The sequence below is a fragment of the Lissotriton vulgaris genome, chromosome 9, assembly GCF_964263255.1.
Source record: "Lissotriton vulgaris chromosome 9, aLisVul1.2, whole genome shotgun sequence".
Classification (NCBI taxonomy): domain Eukaryota; kingdom Metazoa; phylum Chordata; class Amphibia; order Caudata; family Salamandridae; genus Lissotriton; species Lissotriton vulgaris.
The window spans coordinates 1,224,169,729-1,224,192,471 of NC_141697.1; the positions used below are offsets into that span (position 1 = coordinate 1,224,169,729).

The 22,743-nt window shown below is 45.9% G+C and overlaps 1 protein-coding gene across 2 annotated transcripts in view; it reads right to left on the reverse strand.

Annotated features, from left to right (window-relative positions):
• Nucleotides 1-268: 268 nt before the first annotated feature.
• Nucleotides 269-22,743, reverse strand: part of LOC147693099 (laminin subunit beta-2-like) — a 251,162-nt gene continuing 228,687 nt past the window's right edge. For both annotated transcript variants that reach the window (XM_086939355.1, XM_086939354.1), the window contains 6 exons: nt 21,215-21,359; nt 19,521-19,728; nt 15,878-16,019; nt 14,751-14,927; nt 11,888-12,047; nt 269-910 (listed from right to left, as the gene is read on the reverse strand). In XM_086939355.1, coding sequence (XP_086795481.1) covers nt 774-910; nt 11,888-12,047; nt 14,751-14,927; nt 15,878-16,019; nt 19,521-19,728; nt 21,215-21,359 — 969 coding nt within the window. In that variant the 3' untranslated portion in view covers nt 269-773. The remainder of the gene's footprint in view (nt 911-11,887; nt 12,048-14,750; nt 14,928-15,877; nt 16,020-19,520; nt 19,729-21,214; nt 21,360-22,743) is intronic.

Here is a 22,743-nt window from a genome sequence, read left to right on the forward strand (position 1 = left end):
GGGTGTTGAGGACAAGATTAGGGTTACATAGGGGGGTCTTTGGGAACCAGCAGGAGGCTCAGCGCGATAGAGTAAGGTCCTGGATGCCTAGGTGTCTGGGGAAGAGAGAGGAGGTGTACCAGCCCTAGACTTTGCTTTGGGTATCGGTGATTCTGGCATGGGAATGAAAATAGTGGCTCTGTCAAATGGCAGTGGAAAATCATTATAAGATGAATTTTGCACCATTACATTTAAATATTGATAAAGGAAAATGTCTAAACAATAAAAATACTGCAGCCCGCTTTCTTTTTTTATTTATTGCTCAACACTGTATTATGAAGGCACTTGCACATTCTCTCACAACAGCAGGTGGACATTTGCTTTTGCACAGATAAACACAGAGCCAAGGCAGCACACATGTGGAACCTTGTGCGCTGTAATCTGAAATGGTAACAGTGTCTGGCTGGTGTTGTATATTCAGAGCTGCTGTATGGCATTTTGCTTGGAGCCCATTACTGTTAGGGGTTGTATATCTTCATTTATGCACCTTCACCTGCTGCAGTTCCCTTTCCTGCTATGGGTTGTGGGTGTGCTTTACTGTATGTGGAACTTTGCTGTGCCCATTTCTAGGTGGTGGTGGAGTCCAGCAACTGTTACATAGCGCTAAGTACCAGATGCTGCCACTGGCATGTGTTATGACTCAGGACTGCTGGCATTGTAACACCCAACAGTGCCCGCTCTTGACGGACGTTGAAGATCTGGACCGCCTGTATTGTGATTGGATTCAGTGCCCACTACTGGCAGGTGTTGTAGATCTGGATCTGCTGATTGATGGCATCAAGTATACGCTTCATTTTGTCCTCCAGCCCATCCAACTGTCTTGCCTTCTCTTGCAGGATGCGCTCGTTATCCTCATACGTCCCCTCAAGAACTAAAAGGAAGAGGACAAAACAGCTGTGACAAATGCATGCTGTATGCTGAAACCAAATGAAATGTATCCCCTCCTCTTTCACTGTTGACAGGTACTTTCTATGGTTTCTCTCCTTCTCTTTCTCCGCCACTACTGCAAAAGGGTCTCCATTACCCATCTGTAACTACTGAGAGGAGATCTGCTTTCCATCTCCCTTTCAAAACCACTGACTAGTCCATATTCCTTCATTACCACTACTCCTACAGAGAGACCTCCTGCATACCCTTCTTTCCCTCCATCACTTGGGAGAGATCATCTTCAGTCCCTTCTCTTCCTCACTCCTGGAAGATATTTTACATCCCTTCTTTTCTTCCATCATTTACAAAAGACCTTCTACATCATTCTCTCCCTCCATCACTCCTGAGAGACCTTCTACATCATTGCCTCTTTACCTCACTCCTGAGAGACCCCCTACATTCCTTCTAATCTTCCATCATGACCAAGAGGCATATAGCATTCTCTCACTCCACCACTCCTGAAACATGTACATCATTCTCTCCCTCCATCACTCTTGAAAGTCCTTCTACATCATTGCCTCTTTCTCTCACTCATGAGACTGTCTACAATCCTTTCTTTCCCCGTCATGCCTGAGAGACCTTCTACATTCCCTTAATTTCCTCTATAACTCCTGAGAGACCTTCGACATTCCCTTCATTTCCTCTATCACTCCTGAGAGACCTTCTAAATTTGCTTCATTTTCTTTCTCACTCCTGAGTAACCTTCTACATTCCCTTCATTTCCTCTCACTACTGAGAGACCTCCTACATTCCCTTCTTTTCCTCTCTCATTCCCGCGAGACCTTATATAAATTCTCTTCTTTTATTCTCTCACTCCCAAGAGACCATCTACATTTCCTTCTTTTCCTCTCTCACTCATGGGAGACCTTCTGCATTCCTTTCTTTTCCTCTCTCACTCCTGAGAGACCCTCTACATTTCCTTCTTTTACTCCCTCACTCCTGAGAGACCTACTACAGTCCCTTGTCCTCTCTCACTCTTAAGAGACCCCTTACATTCCTTCTCAGCTTCCATCATGCACAAAAGACATACACCAATCTCTCTCTCACCACTCCTGAAATTATTTACATCACTGCCTCCTTCTATCATCCCTGAGAGAACTTCTACATTCCTTTATTTTCCCCGTCACTACTGGGAGACCATCTGCATTCCCTTCTTTTTCCCTTTCACTACTGAGAGACCAGCTGCATTCCATTCTTTTCCCCTTTCACTACTGAGAGACCTTCTACATTCCCTTCTTTTCCCCGTCACTACTGAGAGACCTTCTACATTCCCTTCTTTTCCCCGTCACTACTGAGAGACCTTCTACATTCCCTTCTTTTCCCCGTCACTACTGAGAGACCTTCTACATTCCCTTCTTTTCCCCGTCATTACTGAGAGACCTTCTACATTCCCTTTTTTTCCCCGTCACTGAGAGACCATCTGCATTCCCTTCTTTTCCCCTGTCACTACTGAGAGACCATCTGCATTCCCTTCTTTTCCCCTGTCACTACTGGGAGACCATCTGCATTCCCTTCTTTTTCCCTTTCACTACTGAGAGACCATCTGCATTCCATTATTTTCCCCTTTCACTACTGAGAGACCTTCTACATTCCCTTCTTTTCCCCGTCACTACTGAGAGACCTTCTACATTCCCTTCTTTTCCCCGTCACTACTGAGAGACCTTCTACATTCCCTTCTTTTCCCCGTCATTACTGAGAGACCTTCTACATTCCCTTTTTTTCCCCGTCACTGAGAGACCATCTGCATTCCTTTCTTTTCCCCTGTCACTACTGAGAGACCTTCTACATTCCCTTCTTTTCCCCTGTCACTCCTGAGAGACCTTCTACATTCCCTTCTTTTACTCCCTTACTCCTCAGAGACCTTCTACAGTCCCTTCTTATACTCTCTCACTCCTGAGTGAGCCCCTACATTCCTTCTCGTCTTCCATCATGCACAAGAGACATACACCATTCTCTCCCTCCACCAACTCCTGAAACCATTTACAACATTGCCTTCCTCTATCATCCCTGAGAGACCTTCCACATTCCCTTCTCTTCTTTTCTCATTCCTGAGATATCTTCTACATTCCTTCTACCATCACTCACATGAGATTTTCTGCATCAATTTCTCCTGAGATAACCTGCACATTCCTTCACTCGTCCCTCCATCACTGCTAACAATCACTAGAGATTTTCTACTTTCCATTCTCTCTTTTCTCATTCCTACGAGATCTTCTGTATTCCTTCTCTCCTTTCATCACTCACAAGAGACCTTTTACATCATTCTCCCACTCCGTCACTCCTGAATGGCCTTCTACATCTTTGCCCCCATCCATCCCTCCTGAGACCGAGAGAACATCTGCATGCCTTTCTTTTCCTCTATCACTCCACATACTCCACATGCTTCGAAAAACCTTTAAATGGATTCCCAGGAACTCCAGCCATACTGTCACTCAAGTCCTCATCACAAGTAGACTAGACGACTACGCACTGTATGCGGACTCTCTAACCACCTACTCCACCGACTTCAGACCTTCCAGAATACTGCAGCAAGACTTATCCTAGAACTCCCACATTGCATCCACATCATCCCACACCTCAGAGGCACACTGGCTGCCTACACACAAGCACCTCTAATTCACACTCCTCACACGCGCATACAGGGAACTGCACAACATAAAACCAGAATATCTTAATAGCTACCTTCACTCCCACCAGACACCTGCACTCAGCCTCGCAATCACTCACACGTACCCCCTTGTATCCAAAAAAGCAGAAGGGGGTCCAGCTCTCTCCCACCACAGACCTAGAGCCTGGAATGACCTCCCTCGACAGAAGCAAGAAACTGACAACCTGACTCTTCAACTAACTACCCATGGTCGACTTACTCACCACTCCAGCAGACTCACACCTATGCACCTGCTCCAGTGACTGGATACCCTATGGGGTGACAAGCTGCGCTTTACAAACATAGCTTATATAACATAACTCCTGGAAAACCTACTCCATTCCCTTCCATTCCTGAGAGATCTTCTAGATTCCTGTCCCCATCACTCAAAAAAGGCCTACTATGTCATTCTCTCTCTCCATCACTCCTGAGACCTCCTACATCATTGCCTTCCCTCTATTAGTTGTGAAACACCTTATTTCCCTCTATCACTCCTGACAGATCTTCTACATGCCCTTTATTTCCATTCTCTCTACTGAGAGACCTTCTGCATTCCTTTCTCTTCCTATCTTACTCCAGAGAGATCTTCTGCATTCCCTTCTTTTCCTATCTTACTCCAGAGAGACCTTCTGCATTCCCTTCTATTCCTCTCTTACTCCAGAGGGACCTTCTGCATTCTCTTCTTTTCCTCCCTTACTCCAGAGAGACCTTCTGCATTTCCTTCTTTTCCTATCTTACTCCAGACAGACCTTCTGCATTCCCTTCTTTTCCTATCTTACTCCAGAGGGACCTTCTGCATTCTCTTCTTTTCCTCCCTTACTCCAGAGAGACCTTCTGCATTCCCTTCTTTTCCTATCTTACTCCAGAGAGACCTTCTGCATTCCCTTCTTTTCCTATCTTACTCCAGAGGGACCTACTGCATTCTCTTCTTTTCCTCCCTTACTCCAGAGGAACCTTCTGCATTCCCTTCTTTTCCTCCCTTACTCCAGAGAGACCTTCTGCATTCCTTTCTTTTCCTATCTTACTCCAGAGAGACCTTCTGCATTTCCCTTCTTTTCCTATCTTACTCCAGATGGACCTTCTGCATTCTCTTCTTTTCCTCCCTTACTCCAGAGGGACCTTCTGCATTCCCTTCTTTTCCTCCCTTACTCCAGAGAGACCTTCTGCATACCTTTCATTTCCTATCTTACCCCAGAGAGACCTTCTGCATTCCCTTCTTTTCCTATCTTACTCCAGAGGGACCTACTGCATTCTCTTCTTTTCCTCCCTTACTCCAGAGAGACCTTCTGCATTCCCTTCTTTTCCTATCTTACTCCAGAGAGACCTTCTGCATTCCCTTCTTTTCCTATCTTACTCCAGATGGACCTTCTGCATTCTCTTCTTTTCCTCCCTTACTCCAGAGGGACCTTCTGCATTCCCTTCTTTTCCTCCCTTACTCCAGAGAGACCTTCTGCATACCTTTCATTTCCTCCCTTACTCCAGAGAGACCTTCTGCATTCCCTTCTTTTCCTATCTTACTCCAGAGGGACCTTCTGCATTCCCTTCTTTTCCTATCTTACTCCAGAGGGACCTTCTGCATTCTCTTCTTTTCCTCTCTTACTCCTGAGAGATCTTCTGCATTCCCTTCTTTTCCTCCCTTACTCCAGAGAGACCTTCTGCATTCCTTTCTTTTCCTCCCTTACTCCAGAGAGACCTTCTGCATTCCCTTCTTTTCCTATCTTACTCCAGAGGGACCTTCTGCATTCCTTTCTTTTCCTCCCGTACTCAAGAGAGAGCCCTTCTGCATTCCCTTCTTTTCCTATCTTACTCCAGAGGGACCTTCTGCATTCCCTTCTTTTCCTATCTTACTCCAGAGGGACCTTCTGCATTCCTTTCTTTTCCTCCCTTACTCCAGAGAGACCTTCTGCATTCCGTTCTTTTCCTATCTTACTCCAGAGGGACCTTCTACATTACCTTCTTTTCCTATCTTACTCCAGAGAGACCTTCTGCATTCCCTTCTTTTCCTGTCTTACTCCAGAGGGACCTTCTACATTCCCTTCTTTTCCTCCCTTACTCCAGAGAGACCTTCTGCATTCCTTTCTTTCCTCCCTTACTCCAGAGAGACCTTCTGTATTCCCTTCTTTTCCTATCTTACTCCAGAGAGACCTTCTGCATTCCCTTCTTTTCCTATCTTACTCCAGAGGGACCTTCTGCATTCTCTTCTTTTCTTCCCTTACTCCAGAGAGACCTTCTGCATTCCCTTCTTTTCCTATCTTACTCCAGAGAGACCTTCTACATTCCCTTCTTTTCCTATCTTACTCCAGAGGGACCTTCTGCATTCTCTTCTTTTCCTCCCTTACTGCAGAGAGACCTTCTGCATTCCCTTCTTTTCCTCCCTTACTCCAGAGAGACCTTCTGCATTCCTTTCTTTTTCTCCCTTACTCCAGAGAGACCTTCTGCATTCCCTTCTTTTCCTATCTTACTCCAGAGAGACCTTCTACATTCCCTTCTTTTCCTCCCTTACTCCAGAGGGACCTTCTGCATTCCCTTCTTTTCCTATCTTACTCCAGAGGGACCTTCTGCATTCTCTTCTTTTCCTATCTTACTCCAGAGGGACCTTCTGCATTCTCTTCTTTTCCTCTCTTACTCCTGAGAGATCTTCTGCATTCCCTTCTTTTCCTCCCTTACTCCAGAGAGACCTCCTGCATTCCTTTCTTTTCCTCCCTTACTCCAGAGGGAGCTTCTGCATACCCCTTCTTTTCCTATCTTACTCCAGAGGGACCTTCTGCATTCTCTTCTTTTCCTCTCTTACTCCTGAGAGATCTTCTGCATTCCCTTCTTTTCCTCCCTTACTCCAGAGGGACCTTCTGCATTCCCTTCTTGTCCTATCTTACTCCAGAGGGACCTTCTGCATTCCCTTCTTTTCCTATCTTACTCCAGAGAGACCTTCTGCATTCCCTTCTTTTCCTCTCTTACTCCTGAGAGATCTTCTAAATTCCCTTGTTTTCCCAGTCACTCCTGAGAGACCTTCTAATCATTGCCTCTTTCTATCACTCCTAATTCCTACTACATTCCCTTCCTTTACTCTCTCACTCCTGAGGGACCTCCTACATTTCCTTCTTTTACTCCCTCACTCCTCAGAGACCTTCCACAATCCCTTGTCCTCTCTCACTATTGAGAAACCCCCAACATTCCTTCTCATCTTTCATCATGCTTGTTGGACTTGGCCTTCTCCCCTGACATTTTTCGCTTTTGACCCCCTAGGATGTCTCCCCCATGGTAATAAACCTGTATAGGCCATGTGTGGTAGGAGTTGTCCTGTGTTGAATTGTTATGTAATGGTGTGAGCACTTGTAACTTTCCCCCCATTTTTGAAATGCACCTGACTAAAATGTTCTGTGTTTAAAATGGATGCCATGGCCATGGGTTTTGCCACTGGACTGCCATAGGTCGGCGGTCTAGATATTATTACCCAGACACCCCTAGCTTTTGGAGGGAAAGCCTGGCACCCACGGATTGGCTGCCCAGCCGGGCAGCAGGAAGAAGCACACGGAAGCTGCCGCAAAGCCCCGGGTTCCCGTGAGGCCGAGGGAACCCGGGCGAAGCCGACGGAGGTGTTGCGGGGCTCCCGTGGTGAAGAGGGAGCCCCGATTAAATCGGTAAACCGGAGCGGGTGCCCAGGGATAGCCGGTGAGTGCCCCCGCGCCGGAGTGAGTAGGCCGAAGAAGTCCCCAGGTTCCCGGGAGGAAAAGGAGGGGCCCGGGTGAAGCAGGGAGAAGGAGAGCCCTGCGTGTGTCCTGCGCCCGCATTGAGGCGAAAGAAGAGCCCTGGGATAACCGGTGAGTGGGAGTTCGAGCGGAGCCATTCCGGAAGGGACCTACATGACTTCCGAGTCCCGGAGGGGACTCCATCAGTAAAAGACCTATCCACCTCTATGCAGCTGCCCGTGCGGACCGAACCGAACCCAGCGGGGTGCCCTGAGTAAAGGTCTTTGTGGAGGGCATGATCACCCCAGTGTGATTAGGGGGCACCTATGGAGAGAGGAGGCCCAGCGGTCCCTTTACTGCTGTTGTAGGCCTGTGGCCCCCATGCTTCCATACTCATGTTCCGGGCTAATATGTTTGGGTTGCGGGTTGGGAACTGAGGGTGTTTATGCCCAGGTGCTCAGGATTAGGTTGATGACCCCGGGTGGATGTGAGTAGACCAGCCCGGACCCTGCTGAATGAAGTGTTTATACACACCTAATGAGTTGGTTATCTTCCGGGCCTAATGTGGTGTTGCCTGAGCTCTAATGATATGTGCATTCTGGATTGAGGGGTTTTCTGCCCCTTGATTGAGGCCTGCTCCGCCTGATGTTTGATACCCCTAGGTTTATGGTAGAGGAAGCCTTGCTGTTTCATTACAGGTGTTCCTGGCCAGGAGTATGGCCCCTACCTGATATTAATGCTGGGTGATTTATGTTCTGATCACAGGAGACGCCAATGCAGGACATACTGGGGTAGGCTGGAGGTCAATGCTGTGCCCCTGGGTCCCCAAGGAATTATTAAAGCCCCAAGAGCTAGGGCCAGGATTTATGCTAATGCTGGGTTGATGTTGAGGCAGATGGTTTCGCGCCCAGTGTGCTTATGGCCTAGTGTTAATGCCCCTGTTAGTGGTGGGCATCCCCATGCGTTATGCTGCTGAGGCTGACTGCCCCTCTAGGGAAGTGTTACTCGCCCAAAACGATATCTAGGGTTGCCCTAATGAAATGTTTATTCCTGCCCAGTGACCAGGTTATAGGAAATGTTTGATTGGTCGTGACCGGTTATTACCGTTACTGATGCCAATGTATATTGATGTTTCACGCCTGCTAGGTGATCCTACGCTGATTCCAGGCGGTTATACAAATAAGGTTGTGGGCCCCTGCGGATGTTATTTATCTGCCTAAGTGAGCCGAATGTACGCACTGGTGAGGTGCGCAATGTGTTGGATGCCCAGGGTATTGCTCAGGAATAATGCGCCAGTGTTGATATGCTTATGGTTAAATGCCTAATGTCACAGCGTAATGTGTATGCCTAAGGTTCTATTGCATACAAGGTGCCTACTACCCTGATGAGATGGTCATCTCCCTGGCCTAACGTGATGAGACCGATATCTAATGTTGATGTGCCCATTTACTGCAGGTGTCCTGCCCCTGTGCTGGCCTGACGTGTCATTCCAGGCCCTGGTTTACATCCCATGTTTATGAGAAAACCTGCTGCTTTATTACAGGTGCTCCTGTCTGTTGGGATTTGCTGTGATGCCATGAAGTTTTCCTTTACACGGGTAGGGTTGGAGTTATATTGCATAGGATATCCTGATGCTAATGTTGTACTTTGTAGTTACAGTCTACTGCTAAGGATGAGAGCCTGAGTTGGCCCCGCCATAGTGACCCCAGGTTTAATGACAAGTTTAATCACCTTCTTTATTTCAGCCACGGACTTACAGACTCAGCCCATACTTCCCATGTAAATAATCCCCCCTGATACACTTGGCTCTGGTGCCAGTTGGCGCTGTGTTGTGAGACCGCTGTTGATGCATTTTTGCCTTGCAGGTTGGAGATACACTAAATTACTTATTATTTTTCCAACTCAAACTGGTGTCCTGCCTCTTTTGTGGTGTGCCTGGTGTGTCGTCTGTGGGTACTGCGTGAGTGCTTTACATGTCCTCCGAAGTTTGGCCTGCCCGCTTGGTTCCATGCTACCCCCTTGGAGATTTGGTAACCCCATTTCTTACAATGCGCAAGAGACATACACCATTCTCTCCTTCCACCACTGCTGAAACCATTTAATCACTGACTCCCTCTATCTACCTTATGATGGACATGCACTTGGTAGTTCCGCGTCATGATTGACATGTATTTTGCAGCGCCGGGACACCTCCTTGGGGGTAGCTGCGCGCTTTATAAGCTTCTTAAATAAATAAATAAATAAATCATCCCTAAGAGACCTTCTACATTCCCTTCCCTTTCTTCCTCATTCCTGAGATCTTTTACATTCCTTCCCAATCACTCTAAAAAGCCTACTATGCCATTATCTCCCTCCATCACTCCTGAGAGACCTTCTACATCATTGCCCCCTCAATTAGTTGTGAGAGACATTCTCTTATTTCCCTCTATCACTCCTGACCGGTCTTCTATAATATTTCTCTCCCTCCATTATTCTTGTCCGTTTACATTCACTTCTTTCCCTCTATCACACCAGTAAGACCTTCTACACATCCTTCTTTCTCTCCATCACTCCAAAGAGACCTCCTATGCCATTCTCTCCCTCTGTCACTCTTCGGAGACTTTGTACATTCCCTTGTTTCCTGCTATGAATCCAGGGACTTTATATATTCCCTCCTTTATCTCTAGCACTCTAAGAAGACCTTCACATTTCCTTCTTTTGCGGCATCGTCCTTCTAGAACTTCTGTGAGGCCTTCTACATTCCTTCCCGCCCTCCAGAACTCCAGTGACCCCTTCTATGTTCCATTCCTTCCATCGTCCATCCCTCATATGAGGCTTTCTGACTTCCTCCTTTCCATCCATCAATCCTGAGAGTCCTCCTACATTCCCTCTCGCCATTTGTCATTCATGTGAAGCCTTCTACATTCCTTCTCTCCCTCACTCCATCATTCCAGATATACCTTTTACATTTGTTCTCTCTATAATTTCCAAGAGATGTTCTACATTGATTCTTTCCATCTTTCAGTACCAAGAGTCATGTTACAATCTTACCAATCCTCCAAAACTCCTCCGAGTCGTTCTACAATCCTTCTCTCCCTCCAACACCCCTGATGTGAATTCTACATTTATTCTCTTTCTCCATCACCCCCATAAGCAATGTTTGTTCTTTCCCTTCATTACAGGGGCTTTACATTCTTACCTTCCCTCAATCACCTCTAAGTAATGTTCTTTCCCTATTGATATTAAACATTCCCTTCTTCAGGTCCACTCCTGAGACATTTTGTTCCTTCTTTCAAAACGTTTATTACTTCTACAAAGGCAATTTCTGTTCTTTTCCTTGTCTTCATCATATGTGATTTGTATTCCAAAGCGTCTCAAACCTTTTAGAAATCGGACCCTCTTTTTAGAACGACAGACGTTTGTGACCTACCTAGCTATAATGGGCACGAGGCGGGCAATTGTTTGATGTTACTCAGGCATCATGTGGCAGCACAATGTCATTTACAGACAGCAACTTTTTGAGTAAGGTGGCCACTAAATGTGCACGACATGCAGTTTTACTGATAAAACTATTTTACACACAAACCATACATTTGTGCAGAGAAAGTATATCGATTTGTTTCGATCCTAAAAAAATCTTTGTTTCCATCACACTTTAGAACTACAAAACAAATTGAGCTTAATTTCTTTTTAGCTCTTCCAGCTGCTGGATGTAACCAGTTCATTTACGGGTATTTACATTTTGTTGTGTGTTACAAACCTGGCATCCTACAGCCCTTCCTCTCACACTCCTTGCACCCAGAGAGGCTGTCACAATAGTCACTTTACTTTTCTTTCTCTGACTTCAAAGTGAGAGGGGGTTGTAAACACAATGCCCAACGTTACACAATTATGCAGCAAATTGACAGAAGACACAGCCCTACAGTTGACCTCTGACTTTGAAGTGCAGCAAATGTGACAAGATAAATACAGAATGTAAAAGCATTTCCGTTAATTGCTTGGACTTTCACGACCCGCCAAAATCGGCTTGTGACCCACAGTTTGGGACACACTAATCTATTCCATACTCATTTTGTTATATTAATTGTATTCTACATTCAATTGTCTCCTCTTCTCCTTTCTGTCCTCCTCTTCCATACTTTTCATCTCTCTTTCCTCATTAGAAGTATTTCCCTTCCATAATTTCCTTCTGTCTTCTTCTATTTAAGTCCACTACCTCGTTTCCCCTTCTCCTTCTTGCATTATGAGTGTGCTCTGTCCCATACTCCCGCTCCTCTTTTTCCATAAAAAGTCTTCACCATCCCATTCTCACTGTCCCATTATTTGTCTTCTTCCTTCCATACTCTCTTTCCTCATCTTTAATACTTCTTTTCCCTCTCATTAGATGCGTTTTCCCTGTCCTCATCATTCACATCCATTAGAAGTGTTCTGCATGCTGTAGTCCCTTTCGCTTCGTCCATTAGGGTTGTTCTCCATGCTATACCTCACTTCTATCATTACTAGGGTCTTATGTCCAGCCCACTTTTTCCCCATCTTCTGACGTGAAGCCATCTCTATTCCCTCACCTTCTACTGACAGCGAGTTGGACTAACCACTGAGGAGGTCTCACCTTGTAAGCGCTTCAATTTGCCCTGGGCATCTCTTAAGAGATGCTTGGCTTGGTCCCTCAGACCCTCTGCTTTCTTCTTTGCGTCTTGCATCCTTTTGGCCTTCTGATCCACAAGATCCTGGACAGTTTTGTACTTGTCACCTAGTGGGCCTTCCAGGAGCTGTATGAAGATAAAGATGAAACCCATCAAACGCACAGGGAAGGATTCATCAGCACAACAGATTCCAAATCTAACTTGGGTACAGCTGGACTAAAGTATGCAATGTGAAAGAGTCCATAGCAGGCTTCATGCTGCAAAATGTGAAATAAATCCAAAATATGAGAGGCAGGCAATATAATTCTAGTACCTCTGAGAAGGCCTGTGTGCAAAAGTGGACAAGAAACAACATGCGATGAATCAGTATGAGTTAGTAATGTGACCTAAAAGTAAATGCAGTACTCGTCCATGTTACAAATAGTATGGAAAGCAGCAATATATCAAGAAAAAATACAGAATACTTTTAAATGTTTACTCTGTACAAAATAAGGCTACGTCGAAATGTAAGGTAGAAAAATAAAACTAAGAAGGGAGTTGGGGTCTCAATATGACAAAAAGTCCATGAAAAAGTGAATGGTTTTAAACTAGGAAAGGAAACATTAGTTATCTCTAACTTTAGTTTTGCAGACTGGTGACAAAGATCAAATCTTATGCATATCTCAGGTCTGACATATATTGACTAGTTGTGGAATAGTAAAACAAAATGCTCAAACACAACATTATCAGGAAAGAGCGAGGGGTTCTTTTCAGATGCTTTGTAACTGGGACCTGGGAATGTCTCTGTTTTGTCGAGCTGCCATGAAATAGCCGCTCAATCTTCATGTTATGGCCTTTTCCTCCAGGTTGTGATCAGGCTCCCAGCTTCAAAGCCGGTGTTGCAGATAAGTAGCTTTTCATTTTGCAGCATATGGTATACACTCATATGATTTCCATTGATCAGGAGATGAAGTTATGTTTTAGGCTGATTTACCTGTACAAGTTCCAATAGTAATAATTGAATAATGTGCATGCAGTGCCATCAATACCATGAGCCTTCCATACATATATGCGAGCCTCATGGAGATTCTGAATACAACAGTGGCTGTCATTCTCTTGTGGATGTACATTTGTGAGGAGATTAATTGCCAGCTACACCCAGTTTGATACATTCTCACATAGCCATGGCGAGACACATCAACACCATACCCGTGACTTTTTTTCTTTTAGCCATACACAGTGTTGTTCTTCACCTGGATTACCAAATTAGCTCATTGATTGTCCCTTGACCTCAATAAAAGTTCTCACAAGGCACATTTACTATGACAATGCTGGCAATCCACAAGTCATTGGGCCAAGAACAGTTGCAAGGAGTCCAGCACTGTCCAATATCAGCTACCACCAAGTTAACAAGGTAAGAAAAAGTGGAGTTAGAATAGTAAATTTATACTTCCAGTGTATGCTTACCTCGATATTACGTTGGATGTCGATATAATGCATGCAAGCGCAGGTCGATACTCTTGAGCACAGAATTTTTGAGGGCCTGGGACAATCAATGGGTCAATTTGGTATTGTAATTGGGCCCAAGGTTTCTAGTGTGCGCAAACTGGTCTAAAATAGGTTTTGCGACTTGCTATTAGGAAGGGGAGTTCCCTTCCTAATAGCGACTCCAGAGCTATGTATGAAATTTTGCAACCGCAATTGCAAAACAGTAGCAAATTACCACCTACTTCAAGTCCAAATCCCCTTCACAACTGCATACCACTAGCCCACAAAAAAACATAAACTAAGAATGGCTCTAGGCACAGTAATTGCTCCAGTGCCTGCCACAGTGGGGGAGTTAGAGTCTAGCAGAACAAACAGGCCAGTTCTTTCGCTCGTCGATCCTGCTGCTTTTTGGTTTCACACAAGCTCTTGAAAGGTGAGCCAGCCTATCCTATCATTCTTTCAGTTGTGCGAGGTCAGGTTGCCTGCAAAGTTGGGCCCTGCTTTGTAAAAAAGTAGATGTAGACATAATTAAATGAAGTCTTCAAGTAGTGGGGTGGGTGAGCAGAGGACCAGAGCGTCATTTGTTTAGAGGGGAATAGTGAGGTGACACGGGGTTCCAAGGAGGTTGGAACAGGGCAGTGTTGTCCACATCAAAGACAAATTGTTCACAGGCCAGAACCAAGAAAGGAGTTTTGTGGGTGAAGTGGATGGGTAGTGATGGTAGGGTCACGCTGCTGTGGTGAAAGCACAACTATTACCAGTTCGAAGCAAGGGTACATATTCTGGGGGTGCTGACGGCCATATCCCGGATTTGTGCAGCAGATGAGGGCAGAATGCAAGTTGTGGGATGGGAGTGTGTTTGAAGTGCTGTATCGGTGTGGAGGAGGAGAGGTAGATGGCTGCAAAGGCTTGTGGCACTGCTGGACAGCATAAAGCCACTGACTGCTGGAAGACAGGCTAGAATTCTAATGCACGTATTCGATTCAGAGGTGTTCAGCTTGCTGCAGCAAATCCTACCTCCTTCAACGAGGATGGAGATACCAGTGGCAATGTTAGCCTTCAGGTTGGGAATATCAGCTGGCTTCAGTCCTCTGCTTATTGTCATTGTGAGACTGTAGACTGGCTCAATCAGTAGGCCTAATCTAAAGTCATGAACCAGTGATCGGCCGGAAGGAACAGAGCATCTACACAGCAGCTACTGATTTATGAAGGTGAATTCTTCAGCTAGTCAGTGGTGAGAGGGCTGGAGGTGGACACCTGGGAGAAATCCCACCTATGTTGCCTGAGGATGGAGAAGCTTCTTGGAGAGTCTCTTGACCATCTGTCATTTTGTCCTGCATTCAGATATAAACACAATTGTACCTGCTTTGCCTCGTTTGCTTTGTCGCGGGCTGTACTGGCAGTTTCTTCTGCCCGGGTAGCTGCCAGGCTGTTGCTTGCCCGTTTCTTCTTCAGCGCATCGATCTGTCGGTCCAGCAGTCCCACTCTGTCCATTGCGTCATTCAGCTGATTCTCTGCACTTGCAGTTTGCAGTTGGATCTGAAAGAAGTAATCACAAAACAAAGATAATCCAGGAGCCCCCTGACATTAACAAGGATTCATAATCACGTCTGTATAATCCCGGATTACATACATCCTACGATCACCTCTAAGAGGTCAACTAAAGGGGAACAGACCTAAAATTAAACATGGGGGCTCCCTCTGGGGTAGGGCCATTGAAGGGCTTAGTGGTGAGGACATTTCTCTATCACTACCTGACTGTCTCAGTCTGACACTTCTTGAGTGCGCTAACACTCAAAATAGAACACTAGGCTTTATTGGTAAAATAACGCCTTTCTTTAATGTCCTGACATCTATTGTTCCAGTCTGATCAGAGAGGAGACATAAAGCTGAATACACATTGTTTTCAATTAAGTGAATTACACACTATGGAGACAATATGGATTACAACAAACAGGGCTGTGAAGTGGGCATGAGAATGACATGCAAAAGCGCCACAAACCCATAAATAAATAAACAAAATCAGGAAAATAGATTGACCTAAAAACTTCTTGTTGAGATGAAAAGCATTACTTTTTTTTGTCCCCCCCAAAGGAATGTTAAATGTTAGTAAATATAACATCACATCGAATCCCATCAGACCTCACGCATCTTGGTGTAATCGCATTTCCTTGGTATTGCAAAAGAAGGAGGTACATTTAGTGCAAACATGAGCTAAACACTAAAAACATGATATTACCCTGATGTTACAATGTGGTAGGGTGGGCCACACATACATCTATATCAGGTATAAGATGTAAAGCTCCTAGTGTAAGGAACCTTTTTCTTTTTCTATGAATAGTTATAAATCCACAGACTGCATCAAATGTCTAACATTGCTATGTACTGTGGAAACAAAGTAGAGAGTAAATTAGGACCCATTCAAAATGGCATCTGAAGTCTAATATTAGACGCTGTCTTTTTAAAATGAAATTCTTCCCATGTCTTACCGAACTCAGGGTCTTCTCTGTATCCCTGATATCACCGGTAGCACTTTGGATGGCACCTTCGGCTGCATTTTGTGCCCGCTTCGCATCCTCCAGTGCTTTCTTCGCAGACTCTGCAGTGTTCTTGACATTCTCTGCTCGGTGTCTGAAATACATGAGAGAGGAGATAGAGACATTATTTACAGCACCAGTAACTTTGGATATGAACATGATACATAATTCTAGTGACTCAACAAATATATCATGGCTTACCCATATTCCATTTGGGTAACTATAGAACAGCAATAGAATGGTTCCCAAGGATTAATTTCACATTATAAAAGTTTCTATTATTATTATTCAGGAAATGGTATTTCAGTAGCAAAAGTAACCCAATCTACAAAGAGACAGTACTCCTCTTTCCAATGTATTTGTTCAGATGTAAAACTATTAAAAGATGGTGAATAAATCATCCAGAGGGACAAAAAAGTAAGAATATTATTGATATATTAGCTTTTTGATACACGCATATATATTCCATGTTCCCTTATGCTATATAGTAGATTGCAGAATTACAGATGTCAATCAATGCCATACTAGTCAATCAATCAATCAGCATTTGTATGGCGTGCTTATCACCCTTAGAGGTATCCCTGAGGCGCTGAATGAGATGAGGCTAATCCAACAGCCAGGTCTTGAGGCCGATCCTGTATTTGGCGAGGGTGGTGGAGGTTCGGAAGTGGATGAGAAGGCCGTTCCAGGCCTTGGCATCGAGGTGGGTGAAGGCGCGTCATCCTGCTCAGGTGCCGTAGATGCGGGGGATGTTAGCGAGGGCAAGGGAGGCAGACCGCACGTTTCTGGTGGGCTGGTGGAAGGGCAGGCGGTTGTTCAGGTATTCTGGTCCTGTGTGGTGGAGGACCTGCTACGCGTGAGTGAGCAGTTTGAAGTGGTACCTCTTCTTGACAGGGAGCCAGTGCAGGTTGCGGAAGTGGTGGTGTTGTGGGATTGTCTGGGCAGGTCCAGGATGACTCTTGCTGCCGCGTCCTGGATAGTTTGGAGGCGCTTGAGGTGGAGGGTGGTGGTTCCGGTGTAGACAGTATTTTCGGTAATCAAGACTTCTGGTGATGAGGCTTGTGTGACGGTTCTTCTGGTGTCTGTAGGAATCCATCTGAAGACCTTACGAAGCATTCTGAGGGTGTTAAAGCAGGTGGAGGTGACAGAGTTGACCTGTTGTCTCAGGGAGAGCTCATTGTTGATGATGATACTGAGGTTGTGAGCATGGATGGTCGGGGTGAGTTCTGGTCCGAGGATGGAGGGCCACCACTAGTTGTCACACAGTGAGGGTGGTCTTCAGAAAAGGAGAACTTTGGTTTTGTCGAAGTTGAGTCTGAGGCAGTTGACTCTCATCCAGTTAGCGACATTTGGCGACATCAGAAATGCCTTTCTAGAAGTTCCCTCTAGTGGTGTCCATGTCTTTGGTGAGGGAGAGTATGAGCTGGGTGTCATCGGCATAGGAGATGATGTTGAGACCGTGGCTGTACGTGAAGGGTCCTATCGGTGCCGTATAGACGTTGAACAGTGTGGGGATGAATATGGAGCCCTGGGGTATGCCGCAGAGGATGCTCTTGGGGGTGGAGTTGTATGTATGGAGGCGGATTCTCTGAGTTCGCTCGGTGAGGAAGGAGTAAAGTAGCTTGAGGGCATTGCCATAGATTGCCGATGTGGTGAAGTCTTTAGATGTGAAAGTGGTGGGAGACGGAGACTGTGTCAAAGGCTGCGGACAGGTTGACAGGTCAGGGCTGTTGGCTCTCTGCGCTCAAGGGTGGCTCTGATGTCATTCATGGCAGTTGAAGGGCGGTTTCAGTGCTGTTGTTTGAGCGGAAGCCGGATTGGCAGTGTCGGAGAAGGTGTTGGGATTCCCGGTAATCTGTGAGTTGACAATTGACAGCTTTCTCCAGAAACTTGGTCGGGAAGGGGAGGAGCGAGATGGGGCAGTAGTTCTTAAGGTCGAAAGTGTCCACTGTGGGTTTCTTCAGAAGCAGTTTCACTTCAAGGTGTTTTCAAGATTCCGGGAAGGTCGCAGATCTGAATGCTAAGTTGATGATGCTGGTGGGCATTGGTCCAATTTCCTTGCGTCCGAGTTTGAAGGTATGGTTTGGGACGGGGTTAGTAGGGGGTCAGGAATGGATGGTGGACATGATGGAGGTTGTGGTTTCAGTGCAGAGAGGTGTCCAGTCAGTCAGGAAGTAGGGCGGAAGTATGGAGGGAGGAACGGGGAAGTCCTGCTGTGGTGGTTGGGATTCAAAGTTATCGTAGATGTTGGCAATCTTGGTGTGGAAGAAGTTGGCGAATGAGTTGCAGAGGGACAGGGAGGGCTAGATGGTGTTTTCGACAGTGTCTGAAGAGTGGACGACCACCCGCCATATTTAGAGATCCCCACCTGCCTGGTGAAGAGCTCTGTTGCTTGAGAGGACCTGTTGCAATGGTGGCTCCTCTGATGATACTGTACGTTTGCTGTGGGCTGCCATATTTAATGTGTATTCTCAGCAAAAGTGTTTGTTTTTCAAAGTTAATTTCTCAAATTGGAAGTTTGTTTTTGAAAAAGAAAAAGGAATAGCCTGACACCCTAGGAGATTTCTTCTGGTGTGCGGGAGTCGTTTATAATAATTCCTGTTCATGACCAACAAGCTTTTTGTGGCAGTCTAAAGCAGGAACACACCATAACATTTGCCTTAAGTGGAGTGGACAGTCTGTGGCACTTAAACCAATGACCCGATGTCCTTGAGATCGTCTGTCTAAAGTTTCTGCTTGCAGAGCCAGGGGAAGCTTCTCTGGCAGGAGCAAGACAGTTTGCCCAACTCTTAATAAAACATTTATGGCGGAATTCCTGGCCAAGATCTAAACAAGATCCTACGTTATGTGGGCACACCCAAATAAGTAATAAAGAGACTTCGACTGAGCAAAATGCGGCAGCAAGGCTCCTTCTAAAGGGTTCCTAGTTATGTCCCCGCAAAAGAACTCCTCAAACAGCTGTATTGGCTCCCAATTGAGACAAGGACTAAGTTTAAATCCCTCTGTATTCTCATAGGGCTATAAATAACAATGGGACAGTAAAGTTCAGAGAGTTGGTAACCATTTATGTTCCAACAAGACACCTGAGATGCTCAGATCTTCATTTTCTCAGTACAACCAGGGTAAAAAGGATGAGGTGGGGAGGAAGATCATTTGCATACATAGTACCGAAGTTGTGGAACAATCTTCCACCCAGTCTCAGAGCACTGGAAAATGAAATTTCCTTCAGGAAGAAACATAAGAATGACTGTTTCCCTGTTAATGTACCAGAGGCCCTACTCTCAGCACAGTATTCACCAGCATAGGGAAGCCTTCAGGTAGCCATGCGCTTTACAAAACATAAACATATGCAAAATGTCCATTTAGATTAAATGTATGTAAATTTGACTTCTATGCCTGTCTAATAAGTCTGGCATGGACCACTATGGGCAGTAATGTTGATGAAAACATAGCTAACTCCTATGTAATCAGTGTTTTCATACTCAAGTGTCTTGAGTATAATATACCTACCACACACTGCTTAGTCATTGAGCAGTCAATGTGCTGCAAGGCCCTGAAGGGGTCTGCCGCACCCCTCTCCCTCAGGGAGGCTCACCTCGCTCTGCGGGCATCGTGCAGAAGCTGCTCCGCCTTTCGCACGTCTCCAGCAGTCTGGTCCAATATGGCGTCCACATTGGAGATGCTGTTTACACGGTCCTTGATCTCCTCGGCCAGGTGCCGGATCTGTTGAGGGGTCGCCGGGATAGAGAGGTCCAGAACTTGGCTGGCCACCATCTCAATGCTGTCTGGATCAGCACCTTCTTCTGCAGAACACCAATGTGCAGGTACAAGCATTTTAGTGGCACTATAATATCATCATAAACATTCCCTTGCAGCTACTAAACCAAAAAGAACGCATTCCTGAGTGACAATTTCATAGATGAACCTTTGGCTTGTGCCATCATACTGTGGAGGAACTATCTAAAACCTGGCTACCTGGGTAGTGTGAAGAATCATTGGTCAGCAAGAAGGTTTATTCTTGCAGTAAACTACACTGCATATTCATTTCTTACATTTTTCACTTTCTCTCTCGTGGAATGTAGGTCAACGAAAGTACTGGTCGGTGACAATTTAGGAAGTCTTGTTTATAGATAAGTAATTTCCTGACACAACAGTGACTTAAAAGGCACAAAGGTCTGGGGCAGAGTCAGACTCCTTTTCTGCTCACCTATCTAGCCTTTCACAGGGAACTGTCTGTTGAGATGTCTTGGGGCCTCACTAAGGGCCTGTTTATGATGTCAGGCGGAAAGCCATCCGACAGCTCATCGGATGCTTTCCGCCTGACATTATAGGTTTCCGTCCAACTGCTGTATTATGATACCGGCGGTCGGAGGGAAACCCGCAGTGGAATTTCGCTGTGCTTATGACATGCTCAAGGAGCCCAACGGGGCATTGGTCAGGCAGTTAATCCCCAAATGCCATCTCAGGCACCGCCATCAGGATTATGATGTCTGTCTCGGTCGGCCTTTCCATGTCGGCCTTGTGGACATGAAAAGGCTGTCTGAAACTGACTTTGGGGGTCCCGGGCAGGACCCCGTCCCCCGGCACCTATGGTACCCCCCAAAAATCCATGCTTCATGTGGTAGACCCCGCATGGTGCTGCCAAACGGTGCATGGGTGTTTTAAAAGTGTATTTTTTCTATTGCAGCTTGTGCTGCAGCCCGCATCCAAGACGCAATAGAAAAAATACACTTTCAGACCGCCGTGAAGGCTGTTGCATTGTAATAATGGAAGCGGGACCACTGATTCCTTATCGGGAGGTCCAGTTTCCGCTATGATGTCGGTTGGACCTCGTCCGACCGACATTGTAATTAGGACCTTAAGAGTTTAGCGGAGGAAGAACAGGGGCATGCATTGGAGGAGCTCCTGACCCGCCAAACTCATGGTTCCACCAGGCTTGACAAGCATCTTTGCCAAATTTGCTCCTGTTGCAAAAATGGAGCTGCTGCAGCAGTGAACCTTACATATGTTGGGACGGCTGTCACGGGGAGGGCGGAGTGTGTTGAGGAAAATGGAAGTTTCTCTGATTTCTGTTGGAAGAGCTAAATCGGAAGAGACTTCACCACATTATCTCTGTGGTGGAGGAAATTCTTCTCATGAGTGTAGCACTTTACCCAGAAAGCAAACGGTACGGCAGAACTGTAACTCAAGCCCCTCCAGGTCTGATCTTAGTGTGAGGGGAAAGAGCCCTGCCTATTCCTCCTTACTCCTCCTCCCCCAGGCCCCTCTGCTCCCATCACGGGTACTCACGGTTCAGGAAGTCCTTGATCTGCTTGATGAGCTCCCGCAGGTCCTTGTTGGACCGCTCCACGCGGGCCCTCGTGTTGTTGGCCTTATCCAGGGCAGCCTGCGCTTTAGCTTTGGCTTCATCCGCCTTGACCTTGACATCGGCCACCTGCATGAATATATCACAGTCATGCAATCAGATCCGTAGAATATATGGTGTAAATACTGCAAGACAGACACAGTCAGCTTGTGTACAGCAGCAGTCTGACACAGCACTGCATCAGCTGTTGAGTAGTTAACACAGCAGACATGTCAGTGTTATGCCACCATGTATTATTCACAGAATAACTCACAGAAAAATACAACACAAGGCCTGTCCTGCAGAGGAGAGTGGTTTGGGGTAGGAGTCGTTGCTTCTTTTGGGGATGTATATGTTGCATAGGGAAGGATTGTTGCAAACAAAGGAGGGTTAATACATTCAGCAACCTTCAGGCTAGAGTGGTAGAGGCCAAACCAGGAATAACATTTTTAAAAGTCTTGGATTAATGCAAGGAATAATCTTGGTATAAGGGGCAGTAGGTGTCTGGAGGTTTAGGTTGATGCTGCCGCAGTAGACATGAGGGGCTTATTTGCTCTCAGCAGTGGTTGGGTGGGGGTTGGGGGGGAGGGGCAAGGGGGGTATTCTTCTGCCTCAAAACTGTAAATTGTTGTTATTCTCGATTGTAGAGATCTGGACTCAGGCTCCTTAACCCTAGCTTTTGACTTGGACATTATTTGTCTTGGTGGTTTGTGATAAATACTCTCTTATTATTTAGGGAGAGGCTTTGTCGTAACGGCCAAAGCTGCCGACTTTGGAGCTGGGGATCCATGTTCGAGTCTCAACGTCGGCTCGGCATCCTGTGATTCTGGGCAAATCACTTAATCTCCCTGTGCATCTAGGCAGCGTCTAGAGAGCCTCACGGGTGATTAGCCGCTCTATACAAACCATAGTATTATTATTCTTCATATGGTGGGTTAAGAGTGACTGCCCAGCATTTTACTTGTTAATTAATTAATTAAGATTTGTGAAGCACTTCACGTCTCACTACATGTTTCTTTCCAGTTACTTCAAAGCCGATTACTTCAAAGCACTCAAGGCGTACAGCAGTATGGCAAGGTATCCCATGCCAGAACCTCTTTGATCGCAACTCTTGTTCAGTGTGAAGTTCAGTTAAAGAAAATGTGAAACGTTCAGTGTTCGAAGGTTTGCTGAATTGCATGAAGTTTGTTTGGAGTTGAGAGCATTTCAAAGTCTGGGTCCTTGAACACCCAATGATCTTTCTCAATGTTTCATCCTCCTAAATGGTTGTTGGTTGATACGATGCACGGACGTTGAACGAAGGGTTTGGAAGAGGCATAGTGGGGTAGGTGTGCTGGACATTGGCTCCAGTACGCTTTATGGAGGATACTTATGACCTTGTTTGGAGCCTCTTATTGATAGAAGCCGAGTACCTGCTCATTGCTGGGGAGGTCGACACCCGGCTTAGCATTGGGACTATCCACAAATTAAAGTC